Below are 16,319 nucleotides of genomic sequence, written 5' to 3'. Positions count from 1 at the left end.
TTATTATCGATGTAACACAAATAACAGTATCAATAGAGCGGAAATTAATCTTCAAGTTATGGAAAATCTTGCTTCTCGATCAAGGTTGATATTTGTTGACGTGTTTAAGAAAGTGATAAATTGCATTTTCACTCACAAATAAGCGCAGTTACAATATTATTCACCGATCAATTTCTAGTATTGAAATTGAAACCATCGATAATACAAATTTTAAACCATAATGAAAAATAATTCCAACTAATGTTGGATAGCTTCAACACTCTGAACATCAAAACAGGCTTATAAATTATGATAATTTTCAAAAGGAAATTTAAACTTTACTTTAATCAATAGATTTGCATTGTCGTCGATAAGCTTAAATGTATATTTATGTGTTTACTATTCGCAAAGAAGACTTTATTCAATTATCAAATGAGTCGTGTTTTTTCTAAAAGGAAATAAGCGCTTTCCCTTCGGTATAACACAGCTTTCTACAAGACGGCTTTGTAGATTATTATATGAGGTGTGGACTCGGATGTGGTCGTTTAATAATTCTCGACCTAATTTTCGCGATCGAATCTTGTAACAATATTTAATTGTTTAACGTCAATTACAACTGGTCGTTGAAATATATTAAAATCGAGGGCATTCTCTTTTGCAGGTTTTGATGGGATATATTATCAAATATTACAACTATCATAAATTATTACTACCATTCATTATAAATATACTATGGTTTTCAAGTTTAGATAATTGTAACTGATAATTACAATAAATAAATAATTTCAAACAATCGTTGCTTTGCCAAGTTTACAAAATGTATAAAAAAAGGATTGCATCAACTATGCTACGTTTTTGAGCCTAGTGATAATTTCATTCAAAATGTAATTATCTTTCTTTTTTTATCATTTCTGTAAATTTATTTCTCTTCATAAAAATTGTTTAAGATAATTTCCACTTTCTATTCTTGTTATTCTTGCAAAAATTACAGATAATTGCTTGAGAATAGAAAAATTCGTTAACGTAAATGTCAAGATTTGATGAATTGTGACTATAGAAAGTACTGGATCCATAGTGTTTTTTTTATATTTTTTAAATGGAATGAGAACTTTCCCACTTTTAACTTAAAAAAATGTATTTTGCTAGTTCATAAAATAGTTATTGAAAATACAGTTACTTCATAAAATCGATATTGAAAATTCATTCAATTTATATAGGATAGAGTTACTGGGAATTACATTTACTACATAAAAATATATGTACACTTTAGGAAATCGTTATTGAAAATGCACACACTTTATAATAATTGTAAAATATACACTTCCATCGAATGGATGAAAGTTGTTTTAGGTAAATAAATTAAAATTAAAATTTATTCACTTAACTATAATACTTAATAAATACTTTAAAAAACTTAAAATATTTATGTAATGTCCTACTAGATTATTTTTTTAACTACTAATATTAAATGGGTTGGGAGGAAAACGTGTAAATATAAAAAATTCTTTTAACAAAAATGTAGATATTAAAATTATTTAGATCTAATCGTATTCATATTATATTTTTAAAAAATGTTTTAAATTAACTTGGTACAAAAACATAAACTTAATTAATGCAATGAATCATTAAATATTTTTTGCATTTATTGAAGCTGATTTCATCAATATGTGAGTCAACTTTCGAATTTACCTTCTAATTTACGTAAAATTGCATTTTTTTCTGATATCGCAAAACCTTTTATGAAAAAATAATTTATCCTCATTATTAAAACATTTGTAATAAGCTACCGTAAAATCTTGGCATTATATGTGATAATCCCAAATTAATAGAACCTACAAATAAGGAAGCAATAATGTTTTGAACAAAAAATCATCAACATTAAGCAGTCAAATCGTTAAGACTTGCCGCGTATCGAGAGGAAAATTCTTCTTCAATTGGATGTTGGAAAGTGAAATTGAATTCTACTAGCATTAAGATCGTCATTTAGATTCGGCGACTTGTCAGTTGATTTAAAACCTTCAAGATGTTTGATAAGAATTTGGTAAATGGGGTCAAAAGGCTAATTGAATTAGTAGAAGGATAATAAACCCTCTATAACACTTGGGAGAAAGTGTTGACCATGATTTGAATTAATTAACGTCATTGTTGTTAAAAAAATCCGACATTATTTTAAAATTTTCACTTTCATTAACATGTAACGGATTTGTTTTCTTTTATTTGTCTGATTAAAAAAGAAATGATCAGTTTTTTTAAAGCGAGTTTTACAATCCCTAGCTGTCAACAATGAAATCGATCCGATTATCGAATGTATAATAGTGATTATATATTCAACGTTATTAAACCCTGTTAAAGAGAAACTATTCAGTATTACTTTGATCGATAGAATGATATAATATTTCAAAACTTTATAAAATCATCCAACAGATGATAAAAGAAATTTATTTGACCTGCTTTTTAGAAACAGAATATAGATATAATTAACTTTTGTAATTATACCTATATGTTAATAATAATTTAATTATTCTAACAAGTCATAATAATTTACACAAAAATGCTGGTTTTTCTCATTATACTCTATATAAATTAATTTTTTTTATTTGTTTATCTCATTAAAATAATTATATGGCAATTTTAATGTTACGCAATAACTTTTTCCGAATATTCCATTCATTATGTAAGATAAGCGGAATCAGTGGTTTACCATTCAGGAAATATTTACGTAAATCCTTATAATGGTTCTCAAAATAAAGAAGAACGAGAATATAAAAGATTTAGTACTACTTTTTAAATAATTCTTTTACATCCCTCGTACATAAATCCTAGAAAGTAAAAGGATTTATTTTTTCTTCGTCTATATGGCTGCCGAATAATGAAAATATCTACACAATTTTTTTCATTATCAAAAAAATAGAAGTAACCATCTTTATTATTATGATGGGATCTCTCGCATTGCTAGAGTGTATGTATATATAATGAAAAGGGAATGTGATTCCTTGATTGAAATAAAATGTACTTTCTAAAATTGCTATTTCTAAAGATGTATTTTCTCGCACTAAAGGAATTGTTCTGTGGGGTGTAAAGGTTGATTTCAGCAATTCTCATTGATGATGTATCGATGAATTTTAAAATATACGGATGATTAGAAATCGACAAATGCGCATGAAATTCTGTTTAATATGTTTCTTCATATGCATTTATATATTTCTTCTTTCTTTACACAGAAAATTAAAAGGCATTAAAATAAGAAGCATTGCAGCTTATTTTAATGCCTTTTAACTTTCTGTGTAAACACTGTAGATTTTATCATGTTTATGGTACACAATTGAATTTTTTGACAAAAAATTGATACTCGTGTAGTTAATGGAAATTTTACTTGCATTCAAGGATGCAGAGTCTTGGGCGTCACGTAGCCTATCGATTCTTCAACTGACCTACCGCGCCCTATTCACAAAATTTACACAACACTTGAAGATTCTTCAAGATTTTTTTTATGAATTACTACAAATAGAAAACTATTTCTTTATCGCCCTGGACTCCAAAATTTTAATTAAAAAAATTCAATCAAATTTTACATTTTTTATAAAAATATAAGTCAGTTGAACTTTCCAAATTCTTGTAAAAGTCCTATCAGTAGTGAAAGTCAGTTTTGGTCAGACATGATGCTTTAATTTTACACAAGTATTTCCATTGAAATAATTATCTTAAAATTTGTTTAATATGAAGATTGTAATTTACTCACATTATTCCGACTTATAGACTTGAGAAGACGAAATAAATTTCAGAATTGCATTATACTCACCTGAAACAAACAAGAAAACATCATTAGCAATATGATAATTATTAGAATTTGTAATTGTTAATTTAATGTTTAAAATCAATTAATTAGAAGAATTGTCGGTTATTTAAATTTTTTAGCAGCATACAGCAATAAAAAACGAAATGTAACACGCCTGTTTACATAGTTGCCGAAGCAAAACAGATTATAACTACTGTGTTACATTTGTTAAATTATATTGGCACACTGCCCCAGTTTATATATCAAACGCAGCTTCACGAATTAAAATTGTTCTTTTCGCTAGTTTCGTTGGGTGCTAAACACGCCAAAAACTCATAAATTGTCTTCATTTTTTATAACGAGGACAGATAGAAATTTACTCTTTTCACAAAAACACAAATTACATTTATTTGAAAAATATATTCAATATTACATAAATATTGAAAAGAGAAACTGCTAAATCAATCAAATATATTAAAACTGTTTTTGAAACTTTTAACAATATAAGGCTAACAACTTTCTGTTGAATGCTGTGGATTTAAAAATATTTTTAAATTAACAAAAATTAATAACTATGTCATAAAATTGGTAACAATTAAACAAGATTTTAAATTGGATTTAAAATTTTAAAAATAATTGAATTTTCTAAAATTATAATGAATACAATCATTTAGCTTTTAAAGATAATGTATAAGATCAAGACCTTATTTAAAAGATATTAAAGAATTGTTGAGGTATTGTCAAAAAGAAGAGGTTACACTGAAAGAAATTTTTCGTTATTACTGCCATAATTCTTGTTGTTTCTGTCATCGCATAACTGAATTAACATGACACTGTTACTGCCATACAGTTCGGGTAATCCAACCAAACGAATAGTACTTCCAAAGAGCAAGATGTCTGAATCAGATTTCACATGGCTAATATAACCTAACTTACCTGCCAATTTAAAAGTCTTATAACCAATTCAACCAGAACTCTCAATCACAAATTTATGACTGAAATTTCGATAGCATTTCTTTCCGTGTAAATTCATTGATGTTATACAAATTGAATTAATGTCATTATATTACCTCACACCCTATAGCGGCGTTTTGCAATATAGTAACTAATCGATTGGAATAAATGACGAATAGTATTGAAAAGACTCAAGCTTCACAGTATCTCACTTTAACCCTATAATATACTTTTCTCAAATACAACAATGATCCAACAACAATTGCTTATAAAAATTTAATGCGTGTCTTGGACATTTTTCAATTACATAAATTGAGATTATACTTTTACAAAAATAAAAAATTGGTTAATATAAAAATAAGACAGTAAAGGTTTGACAAATAAAGTATATATCAAGTTTAAGGAAGGACCTTTTCTCTCGGAATGAAATAAAATGGAAATGACAAAATCGATATGGTCTCTCGGGCTCAATGTAATGGATTTACGATTCATCTAAAAATAGAATCAATTTCTCTGATACTGACAACAAACAAGGACACTGGCACAACAAAATACAACAATATCATCTAAAAAAATAAAAATGAATCAGTATTGACAATATGCGATGTCAAGGAATTTAACCCAGTCTAAATAGGAAAATCAAGATAAATCTGTCGTTTTCTTGCGACATTTTTCGGACAGTTGCCAAATAATGCTGATTTTAACTTTTGCAGTAGAAATTCGCATCTAACATTAAAATTAACAAACGGCCATGCCTCGATTGTGATGTGTATTTTTTTAAAATACTTTTAATCTTTGTTGCTTATGTAACTTATACAAATATTCCTTCCCTGGTTAGTTTTGAATTTGAAAATAAAACTTTAGAATGTGAAAAAACAGAATATTTGAATGAAGAAATAAATTTCACTAAAAAAGAAAATTGTTTGCGCTTTTCATTTTCTTGAGACAATTATACTCGAGAGGAAAATATTTTCATGCCTCAATGACAAATGTATCGGTAATCCGATGACGCATAAGAATACTTCGCAGTCACAGTCATACCCATCAAATAAAATTTTTACCGCACCTTTACGCCCATTATTATTTTCATTTCTTTGAAATTCAGCAAACAATTTATAATACAAAATGTAAATTAATGGACACATCAAGCTTATTTTTTGTAAACAAAATTGTAAACAAAATTTTAAGATTATAAAAAGAATAGTAACCTGTTCACTACATAGTAAAATATAAAATATAAAATTACTTCATCTAAATACAAATAAATAAGAGAAATTTAAAATCTATTTTTTTTTTTTTTTTTTTTTTTTGCAATAAAGTACATAAATAGAACAAGCCTTGATCTACATATTCAAACAGAAACATCCTAGTGAAACTTTAATTGTGACTATCAAGTCAGTTTGAAGCCAGTAATTGGATCTGTAAATGCACAGCATCCCCTTTCTTTTCCTTCATCTTTTTTCCAAGAACAATATCGATTGTAGACTCGGCCGAGTTAATTTTCAAGGAACATCCTATTTTCCTCGTATTAGGAAATTTGAAACTATACAAAAAATCACACAGCAGCACTGACACTCATTTAAGGAGAAAATATCTATACTATACGAAAATAGACTAGTTTACCTCGAAATGAAATAATCTGAGTTTTCAAACTGATGCGTATTAAAATTTTTTAAGTAAGATAAAAAGTCTATATAATCAACAATCATGAATCAATAAAATTAACAATAACTGAGAACTACCATTGATTGTAGATAGGATTAATTAAAACGGCCATTAAAGAATTAACTATTCCATTTTTGGAAAGTGTCTTAAATTAAAGTACCAATAACGTAAAATGAGTGCATCTACGCACGTGATATTTGATTACTCATTAAATTTTTGAGAATATTTCAAGGATTTTGACAATTTTTACAGAGGACAATATAGAATTACATCTATAAGATAACTTGGTCGATATGCGCGTTTCATTCCAATGGTGAAACTCATAAAAGGACCACCCACTTGAGTGAAGGATTCCGGAAAATAAAGTAAGGAAATCTGTAGATTTCAAAATACGTAGTATAAGAGAGGCGAAGGTCGATGCGACACTTGATAAATCGAGGTCGCATTCCCGTGCAAAGTTTTGCCAAGTATAGTACAGCAATTTTAGCCGCGATTGTCTATTCTTAAAAAGTACATTTTCCCTTAAACAATAAAAAAAATCCAAATTTTAAGAAACGAAAAATAATGAAAAATTGTTGGAAAAAGTTAATTATCTATGAAATAAATTTAATCTATACAGACACTTTAATTAAATGTATTTCCTTTACGAAATCAGCTACTGATAATTTTTTATTATTATTATTATAACGAAAAGAATGTTAATGAAAATAATTCTACTGAAATTAGGTATAATAAAAATAAAAAATATAATAATATAAAAAAAGTGGAAAAATCTAGTGAGTGTGCAATGGAAGAATAAAGAAAGCAATAAAAATCAATCCAGAACTGAATAAGAGCTTCTTAGAATTGAACTAACAATAAGTCTCATTGATTTTGACGTACTTGCACTGATCAATCGAATCTGTTTAATCTGAGTAATAATTTAGATTAAAAATAAAGTGGCGTCAATTTTTGAGATTTTAAAGATGCAGAATCGCAACTCTACATGTACTAATTTTGATGAGCGTTGGGACATTGTTGAAAGGCCCAACTTACATAGCCATACGTTGCCCTTGGGCGCCGTGTGGAGTAGGTTGAGGTGAAGGTTGAAGTCAAGTCCTGCCAAGTCCTGTCGAAGGTGGGTTGTGTCCATACCAAGAGCTCTCTCCGGCAGTAGAAAAAGATGATCGCTACCCTCGGCGGGCCCCAGGGTTCGAGGCACTCCGAGCCCAAGAGGCCCTGAACGGGCCGTCAACATTCTTGCTTTACTACTGGCACCAATCGCCTTTCCACGCGGCGAACCATGCTCCGTCTCTGACTTAATCTCCGACACTCTGCTCAACTTGTTGTACACTCTATCTTGCTCACTCTCAACTGGTCCGACCCTTCAACCCTTTTTCAATTTCTTCTTCTTCTTTTAAAAATTTTGCATTTACGATACACTCGCGGTCATTTACTTTTCATGTCACTCAACTTAAACTGGAACTCAAATTTACAAACTTTCCTTTTTGGCTTAATAGTCTATTTACAATTGCCCACTTTCAGAGTAGACAAAAGACACTTGTTTTGAAACGGGATGTACGGTTCGAAGAATTAAATAATCAGCACACTGATTTATCTCGGGGATCATAATAATAATAATAACAATCTGTGACTCAGCGAGTCAATCAACTTGGAAGATATGTCAATATACAAGGAGAACCTTACGCAAAAATCACGCGCAGTCGATAGAACAGGGATCGATTGTAACGAGCGGTCGTTGACACTGGCAAAACATATAAATGTCTCGTGTATTAAAAAGAATCGCCGATCAGTATCTGAGAGGACCTCGAAAGTACACCACCATTACTGTTATTTATACCGGCGAGATGACCCACTATGACAAAATTTTCAACGACCTTCAATTATTGAAAATAATTTGCATCACAATTTTCTAACATTCACTTCACTTTAATTAATGATTCACTTTTTATTTGACAAGTTCAAGAAGAGTGTATGTACTTTTCTTACGAAAATTATGAATCAGATTATAGAAAAAGGGATGATTATAATCTTGATGAATTGAAATTGATTGCTAATCTTAATTAAAAATGAAAAATTCAATTTAATTGGTGAATTTCTGTCAATAATTGACGATGATAGTGAAAAACTCGTGACATGAGAGAAAACGCAAAGACGATACACGATCCCTCGCTTTCGATGGTCAACAGCAGACTGGTGTGTAGAGCGCGCGCGTTCCGACTACGCGAGGGTCGACTCGCGGTGCTCAACGAGCGCAAGACTTTTATTCTTTTATTATACCTATATCACTGTTTACGAAACTCATGAAAATCTCTATAGCTTGCTGTAAGTTTTATTTTTACTATTGACTTAAAAGAAAAGTATTTTCTATTTCAAATTTATTTATTTACTCCAATATTTTTGAAAACTCCTAATTAAAATACATTGGAATCTCAATTCAAGCAAATATGCCTATAAATACTTTAACTCAAACATGTACAAAGTAGTTTATGAAAATGTAATATCTCATAAGTAAGAAATAAAAAATATAATTAATACAATGTTTCTTAAATGGTAAGAAGCGATCGTTTTAAAATCGCATTCTTATATTATGGGATTCTTAGAAGATTCCTGGTTATTTTATAATATATATAAAGATTTTTCATAAACCGAAACGAATAATCACACACTTACTGGATGCACTAAGACAATTCTGTAAAAACTAATTAAATACATAACACTGACAGTGAATTCTTTGATGATTTCACTGAATAGCGGAAGTAGACTTGTCATTAAAAGTTACAGTAAGGTATTTAATATAAAAGCACCGTTTCGTTATAACTTGTATACACAGGAGCTTTTAAACTGAGAAAAACTTTTACGTCCAGTTAAGAAATTTCTACCTCCTTCAATAATAACAAAAAAAAATATTAATCAATAAAAACTGTTTCTACAATAATAGTAGCAGAAATTTCGCCATTTACATATTCGATCTGAAAATGACTTGCAATCTACTTGTCATTAAATATAACCACCTAATTACGAATATTTATATTTGTCAAAGTGTGTCACAAATGAAAGCCCATATGCATATAAGTATATATTCACATAAAAAATGGAACTTGTTTAAAAAAAATGTTAACGTTAATAGGTATATAAGGACATTAATGAATATTGTTAATTTTTCAACAACGTAATTACTGTCATTGAATGCATCTCTATCGCTCTCGTTTGTATACACATCCCAGGAGGAATAATCAAGTCTATATACTTTTTGAATAACGTTTCGAAGGAGGTCGTCGGAAGAGACAGTTTATAAAGAGAGGTCTAATGTCCGATGCATCAGACAACCAACTCCACCCGTCAGTTTAACTCGATAATTAATGACCTACTATTCAAAACCAAACTGAAAGTAACGATCATGTCACTTTGCAATGATTATCAGATTGGAACAACACAAATAAAAATAATCTTCCACCAACTTCATATATACTAGATTAAAATCATTGTTATAATGGGTGAGTCGTTCATTTCTGAGAATATCAATGGTTCTTTTCAGAAAATGTGCGCAATTTAATAAAAATAATATTCTTCTTTTCTAATTTTACAGATTACCAAACATTTAATTTAAAATCTACTGCTACAAAACGTCATTAATTAACATTACCATCAGTTACATAAAACTACTACTATTTGGAGCTGACAACAATACTTGGCTAGTAAAAGCTACTTGTTTGTTAAAAGTGCTTGATAAAGATAACTCTGATTTGTAAATACTCATCTTCCCTTTAAAAATGTGTCAATATTGAAAAAGTTTTAAAAAAATCAGTACGACCTAAATTGGTATATATTAATGCTTGTGTGTCTTTTCCATGAATGAAAAAAAAACGAGACTAACGTATATCTACTAATTGAGAGTCGTAAACCGGAAAGGTATATTACAGCTATATGTATTACTGCAGCTTGTAGAAACGAGACACAAACCAAGAAAGAAATTGCGTGCAGTGCCATTCGCTTCAAAACTCGCTTTACGGCCCTGAAATCGTTTCAGGAAACCGTATCAACAACTCCATCGACATTATTTGCCCATTTTACACTAGTTTTTCCATTGGAATTACTTCGGGGAAACAAACTTTCATAAGCGAAGCACACTGTACGTCCTAGCAGAAAAAAATTATATCGAACATAGTCGGGTAAAAATAGATTATCAACAACTGTAAATTTAGCGTTGTTTTTTCCCCTCCCTATTTCTCGAAATAAAATTATTCAACAACATCAATTAAACAATTATCGTGTTCGAAATTAGAATACAGGAGATATATATATATTTCCGCATTTCTCTCAAGAGTCAAAGGTGATTATACGTATTTTTTTCCGCGTGTAATCTAATCACGAATCTATTTCTACTTTTTTGTTTTTGATTTTTTAAATTTCTCTTTGCAGAAACAATAGATGGGCAAATTTTATGAAAAATTTACATGTGTTGGATTTGTTAAGCGACTTGGAAAATAACGGTGTTTGCAACAGTGGATATGAAATGTACATTAAAAAGAAGCACTGTTACATGGGATTAATTTAAATCATGTCTGACCGGTGAAGATCCATTATTCTACGTGAAAGGCCATCAGACGTATGTTCCTTCGTTGCTCACGTACACGTGATAAATACGAAAATCACTTTGCACTAAATACAACGCCATAGTTCCGATTTGAGCTCATTAACCGTATATTTATGTAACTCATCAATTACTATTGTTAACAGGAATCAATTTTAACAAATTCTTATTAAAAAGTTTCTAAATCGTTCTACTTCTTTCACTTCCTATAAAACTGACAAAATAATAATTTTAGTCAGGGTTGATAATCTATTTTATTTAAATATTTGAAAAAATAAAAAACGAGAATACAACGAAGACGACGTCATCTATAAATTTAAAATGCTCGTAAGGAATTCAGTTGAATTGCTATAGACTAACGTTATATACAGATTGAGACAATTATGTCGAGCAATATAAAATTAGCAAATTTGCTCAACTGTACATGGTAGTCAAGTTGTGACTCAAAAGTCAATCCTAACACCAAAGTTAACCACCATACCACCATTTGTCATAAGGTAAGCGGTGAAAAGGATTAAGTGACTCAAGCAATGTCCTAACCACCGCCACATAATTTAAATAAATTCAAAAACACACATTAAGCAAAATATTTTGTCTTTAAGAAAAAAATGCTAATAAATACAAGAAATTTAACACGAGACATCCGAGTTTAAATATGTATGACAATACGCACGTGTTATAAATTTCACAATTAATTTTTTCCGTCTTAAAACACGGTTAGAAAGTATCCTGATATCGCAAGTTGAAATCTTTTACTATGATATAATAGACCAACTTTTTCAAATAATTTTTCTATATGCATATTTAACAATCTGCGCCTCCTTTTTCCATAAGGTTTAGAAGAATATTGTTACAAAACGCGTGACAGGAAACGCAAGTGACTATTATTTTTTTAAAACCAAGACCATTCCGGTTGTAAAAAAAATAAATTCTCACACTATGATTACGTAAACAATAACAATTGACACGAGAAGAGAAAAGTAGCATTAATGAAAAGAAATTAATTTTTATGTTTCAAAGCTAATTTTTTTGTGCCAAGGCGTGAGTAAAGTGCACCACGTGGAAAATAAATTTCAATATATGTATATGTATTTTATCCGAAACATTTAAGGAATAGATGATTCGATTAGTTTCATTAAAAGACATATGGCTTTGATTAAAAAAGTAATTGAATTTATTTTTCTTTCTCGCCGTTAATAGTACAATTTTCAGCTCTCACAAGTCATAATTAACTCTAAATGTTTAATATATAATTAATTTCATTTCAATATATGCAAGTTAAAATTATTTAACTCTTTAAACTTTAAAAAAGGAATATTTCTTAAACTTGTAAAACAAAATTTTCTTCTACTCAGTAAAAAAAATAGAGGGGAGAGAAGTGTAAAATTAATTTTAGTCTGACACTATACATATATGGAAAAAGGTGAAGATAACGTATAAAAACCTGACAGAATTATTATAACTACCTTTAACTTAATTATTTATAATACTCCCCCAGGGAACATTGATAATGCAGAAAAGAAGAAAGGAATTAGTAATTTGTGGCTTGGAAGATGCTCGTTTATTTTGTGGTCGTACTTTCCTGCATTTATATACTGATCTTGCGGTTAGTTTCATGGACCAACAAGGATATGCTTTAAAAACACTTCCGACAAGATTCCATGTAATCGATGCGAACGTAAATCCTGATGAGCGCGCATATACACTTGACATTCTTTTCAAAATTCCACGCATCTTTCCCAAACAATTTTCTTTTAATTAAGGAATATATATTACAAATTAACATCTCTCCCGCCCCATAAAAATTACTTTTCAAGACAAATACTTAAGAGAGCCTTGAACTTGCAAAAAATGCAAAAAAAATCTGTCAAACCTTATCTAAGCTAAACTGGACATTAAAGTCTAATACTGGCCTTTCTATTTATTGATTATCTAATACGAGAGTAATTATGAAATCAATTATAATTAAAAAATGATTTTTAAGCTCATGAGGAAATTATCTGCATATGGGGCATTTTTCCTCATACGTCCCAGTGAAAAAAGAAAAATTATTTTGGAATCATTGATTGTATCATCATTGTGTCAAAAACTATTATTACAATTATTTATTGGTTTCGAAATTTCTATCCTACTTTCTATGAGTTTAATATAGAAGAAGGATCACACGCTCGACCAAGCGCGCAGAGAGCCAAGTTCGCTTTCATGTTCGCAACACTGTGAGGTCATATTTTGAGAAAAATCTTTACTAAAGATCATTCGCGTAAATCGTGTCCTAAGACCACTATGTTTGCTACACATATGTATGTTTTTTAATTCTCATTCTATCTCTTATTCTGTTACTCAATAAAATATATGTGTCTATAAACTTTCATAATTTACATCGTTTTTTGTATACATTGGCTTCCGGCCTCACATTCATCTCTTTCCTTTACATAATGTATTTTATCACTTGAAAACAATAGTATACCATTCTGTTAATTTATTTAAACAAATAAATAATGTAAATTAATCAACGAAGCTTTGGTTAGATGAAAAACAATTGAAACTTTACTGAGACCAATGACAACACGGAGAAATTATTGGTTTTCGCAGTTAATATATTTGCGGTGAAGGTCTAGTTTCAGTATGATTTTAAAAAATGATATTTCTCATTGATATGTATAATGGAGAACATAAAATAGAGAAAACCTTCTGGCATGGCGAGGTGAGAATCATTTAGTGGACGTAATCACACCTGCAACCCCAAGAATATGTTACGGTTGCACTTGAGCTTCGTCGGTAGGTACTAATGAAGAGATAAAGCCGAAAGGGCTCTTTTGGGCGTCCACGAGAGTATTTTGCAGGTCTAGATTTCGCTAGACACAAATTAGCAAAAGGAAGTGGCTTGGCTATGTTGCCAGGGGTGACGCCCGGCCTGGCGTCGTCGTCAAGAAGGGTCGATAATAGAGAACGACGCCATTGCCACGTACGCCTACTCTTTAATTCACTTAAATAAATATTCTACTCATTACATTGTCTCAGCTAAAAAAATTCAATTGCGTCTAAGTGCTTCAATAGTGACTCGGTTAATGACGGGGTCAGTCAGAGTTTTATACCAATGAACAAAAGATGAATATTCAAATTCTTATTATATTCCCAAAAAAAGTTTAAATATTTCAAAGAAAAATATGCCAATTAACAAAAAGACCATATCTAAAATTTATTTTTTTCTTTAAAAAACAGTAACAGAATTTTAATAATCTTATATTATATATAATCATTATTGGTAAGCAGCGAATCGAACTGTTAAAAAAATGTAACCTATTACGCCATTGGATTGCAGACAAGCACACAGGTGCAACAGGAAGTCTACAATTTGTCGCGATGACTGTATGTTGCAACTCCAGAAAGCTCGAGTCCTTTCTCGTTTGCACACTTTACTGAATCTCGAGAAAATCTGACAAGTTTCATCCTGACAGTCTTGACTATCACGAATCTTCAAAGATAAATCTGATCAGACGTTTTGTGGAAACAAAGTGCAATCTTAAAGGTCACTCACATTACTTTCTGATCAAATATCTGAATTATGTATGAATGAAAATCTTTCTCTTATATCTCAAAAGTCAAAGTTAAATAAACGTTCACATCAAGATATTGTAAAAAAATTATAGCTCAAACAGCTGTCGATTAGTAAATACACCATCATATGATGGAAAGTAATTTCAAATGACCAAGTAAAATAAATCGTTTTTTTAAACTTATTTTAAGAATAATAAAAATTTGATTTAAAAAATTACTATCTCCTGAATACATTTTTTAAAAGAAACTTGATAAAGACAATGAAAATATCTGCGATATATTTTAATTTAATAGATATAAATTCCATCGAAGAAATTTAATTAACATATAGCAAAAAATACAAAGTACACAGGATACACTGTACGTCTTGATGCAAGTTTTTCTAGACTAATCACGAATCATTATAAATATAGCAGATAAAACTGGAAGCTCATTGAGTGCAAACCTATGTAATCAGTCACACTTTCGTCGCTGTTAATCGTTCATCCAAGAAGATGTGATTAGTCTCTCTGGATTTTCTGGTTTAATTGGCAACATTATATAGCAATACGGGGAAGCGTTGTTCGCGATTTCACTATATTACAAAAGGGGGTCGTGGATTTTCTATATATTAATATATAACTCGACAATCGTTTAGAGAGACGCAGCATAAAGAGAAAAATTCACCTTCTCAAACGCGAATAAATATAATATATAGTGTATATCATCGTCGCGTTCCGCGTGGTTGAGAAGGAAATCGCTGCCGTACATTATACATTAACAGCTTTTCTATCTATTCTCATTACGCGAGGATCCGAAAGACGTAAGTGATGACTTTAATACCCGCGCGCGTTTCACAAACTTTACGAACCACAACGTGATTCTGCGATCATCTCGAACAAGAATAACGAAACAACAGTCTTTTCCTAGAAATGTTTTTAAGACAATTTTGTTACCGGAACAGGATAACAACGTAAATCAATAGGAATGATCTCGTACGTACAATCAGAAACGAATTACGTTTTAAATAACAAAACAATTAATATTAAAAGAAAGGAAGTGAGTCAGGTTCATTTAAAATTAGTAAAATTCAACTATTTTTTCACTAGTATTGATGTAAAGAATAAAATCTTGAAATGCTAAGTCTGCATCTTGCGAAATATTAGGAAAATAAATAAATAAATCCATGTCCCTTCTCTAGTTCATCATTATACTATAGTTGAGAAAAGCGTTCACCAGTAGCGTGAATGTGTTAAGATCGTAGCTGCGGGCGCAGAGTCGTAAACACGAACACCAAGCAGTCTTAAATCACGAGCAACAGCCCGTTAGTGATTTTTACGAATCGAGGGAATGCAACTAGCATGTTCGATTTTCCTCGCAAATACAATTGAAACAAAGATATGTAAAAAAAAATAGGAAATTTAAAAAAATTCATCAAGTTGAAAGAAACATTTTTTAAAATAAACCAAATAATTAATCCATATTAATTAATTTTCACTAAAAAACGAAACATTAAAGTTAGAAAAAACTCCCTAATGACATAATTAAAAAGTCATTTATATAATAAACATCATTAAAGAAAATTATATTTCAGAAAATCGGATTAAATTGCACAAAGTATAAAAGAGAAATATGTTTATGCAACAATATTATATACCCAAGTCGCTACTTATGGTTATGTTTTACGACAATTAATGGCTGCAATAAAAAGGAAGAGCAGAAACATGGAAAGCGATCATCAGAGAGAAATGAAAATCCCGCTAGATTCATCCTGATTTAATGGATCCTAAACATGATAAGCTCTTAATAAAAATA

The 16,319-nt window shown here is 30.0% G+C and overlaps 1 protein-coding gene across 9 annotated transcripts in view; it reads right to left on the bottom strand.

Annotated features, from left to right (window-relative positions):
- Positions 1-16,319, bottom strand: part of LOC127278798 (ensconsin) — a 95,360-nt gene that overhangs the window by 57,365 nt on the left and 21,676 nt on the right. For 2 of the 9 annotated variants that reach the window (XM_051300749.1, XM_051300766.1), the window contains exon 1: positions 7,409-8,560. The exons of 6 other annotated variants lie outside the window; for them this stretch is intronic. In XM_051300749.1, coding sequence (XP_051156706.1) covers positions 7,409-7,610 — 202 coding nt within the window. In that variant the 5' untranslated portion in view covers positions 7,611-8,560. Of the gene's footprint in view, positions 1-7,408; positions 8,562-16,319 lie in introns of those variants that run through there. One more of the 9 variants, XM_051300732.1, reaches the window with a different exon arrangement.

The sequence above is a fragment of the Leptopilina boulardi genome, unplaced genomic scaffold, assembly GCF_019393585.1.
Source record: "Leptopilina boulardi isolate dan_hultmark-lab unplaced genomic scaffold, ZJU_Lbou_2.1 LbouV2_112, whole genome shotgun sequence".
Taxonomy (NCBI): Eukaryota; Metazoa; Arthropoda; class Insecta; order Hymenoptera; family Figitidae; genus Leptopilina; species Leptopilina boulardi.
The sequence above is the reverse complement of the archived record's forward strand: the minus strand, read 5'-3'. Positions and strand labels throughout refer to the sequence as shown.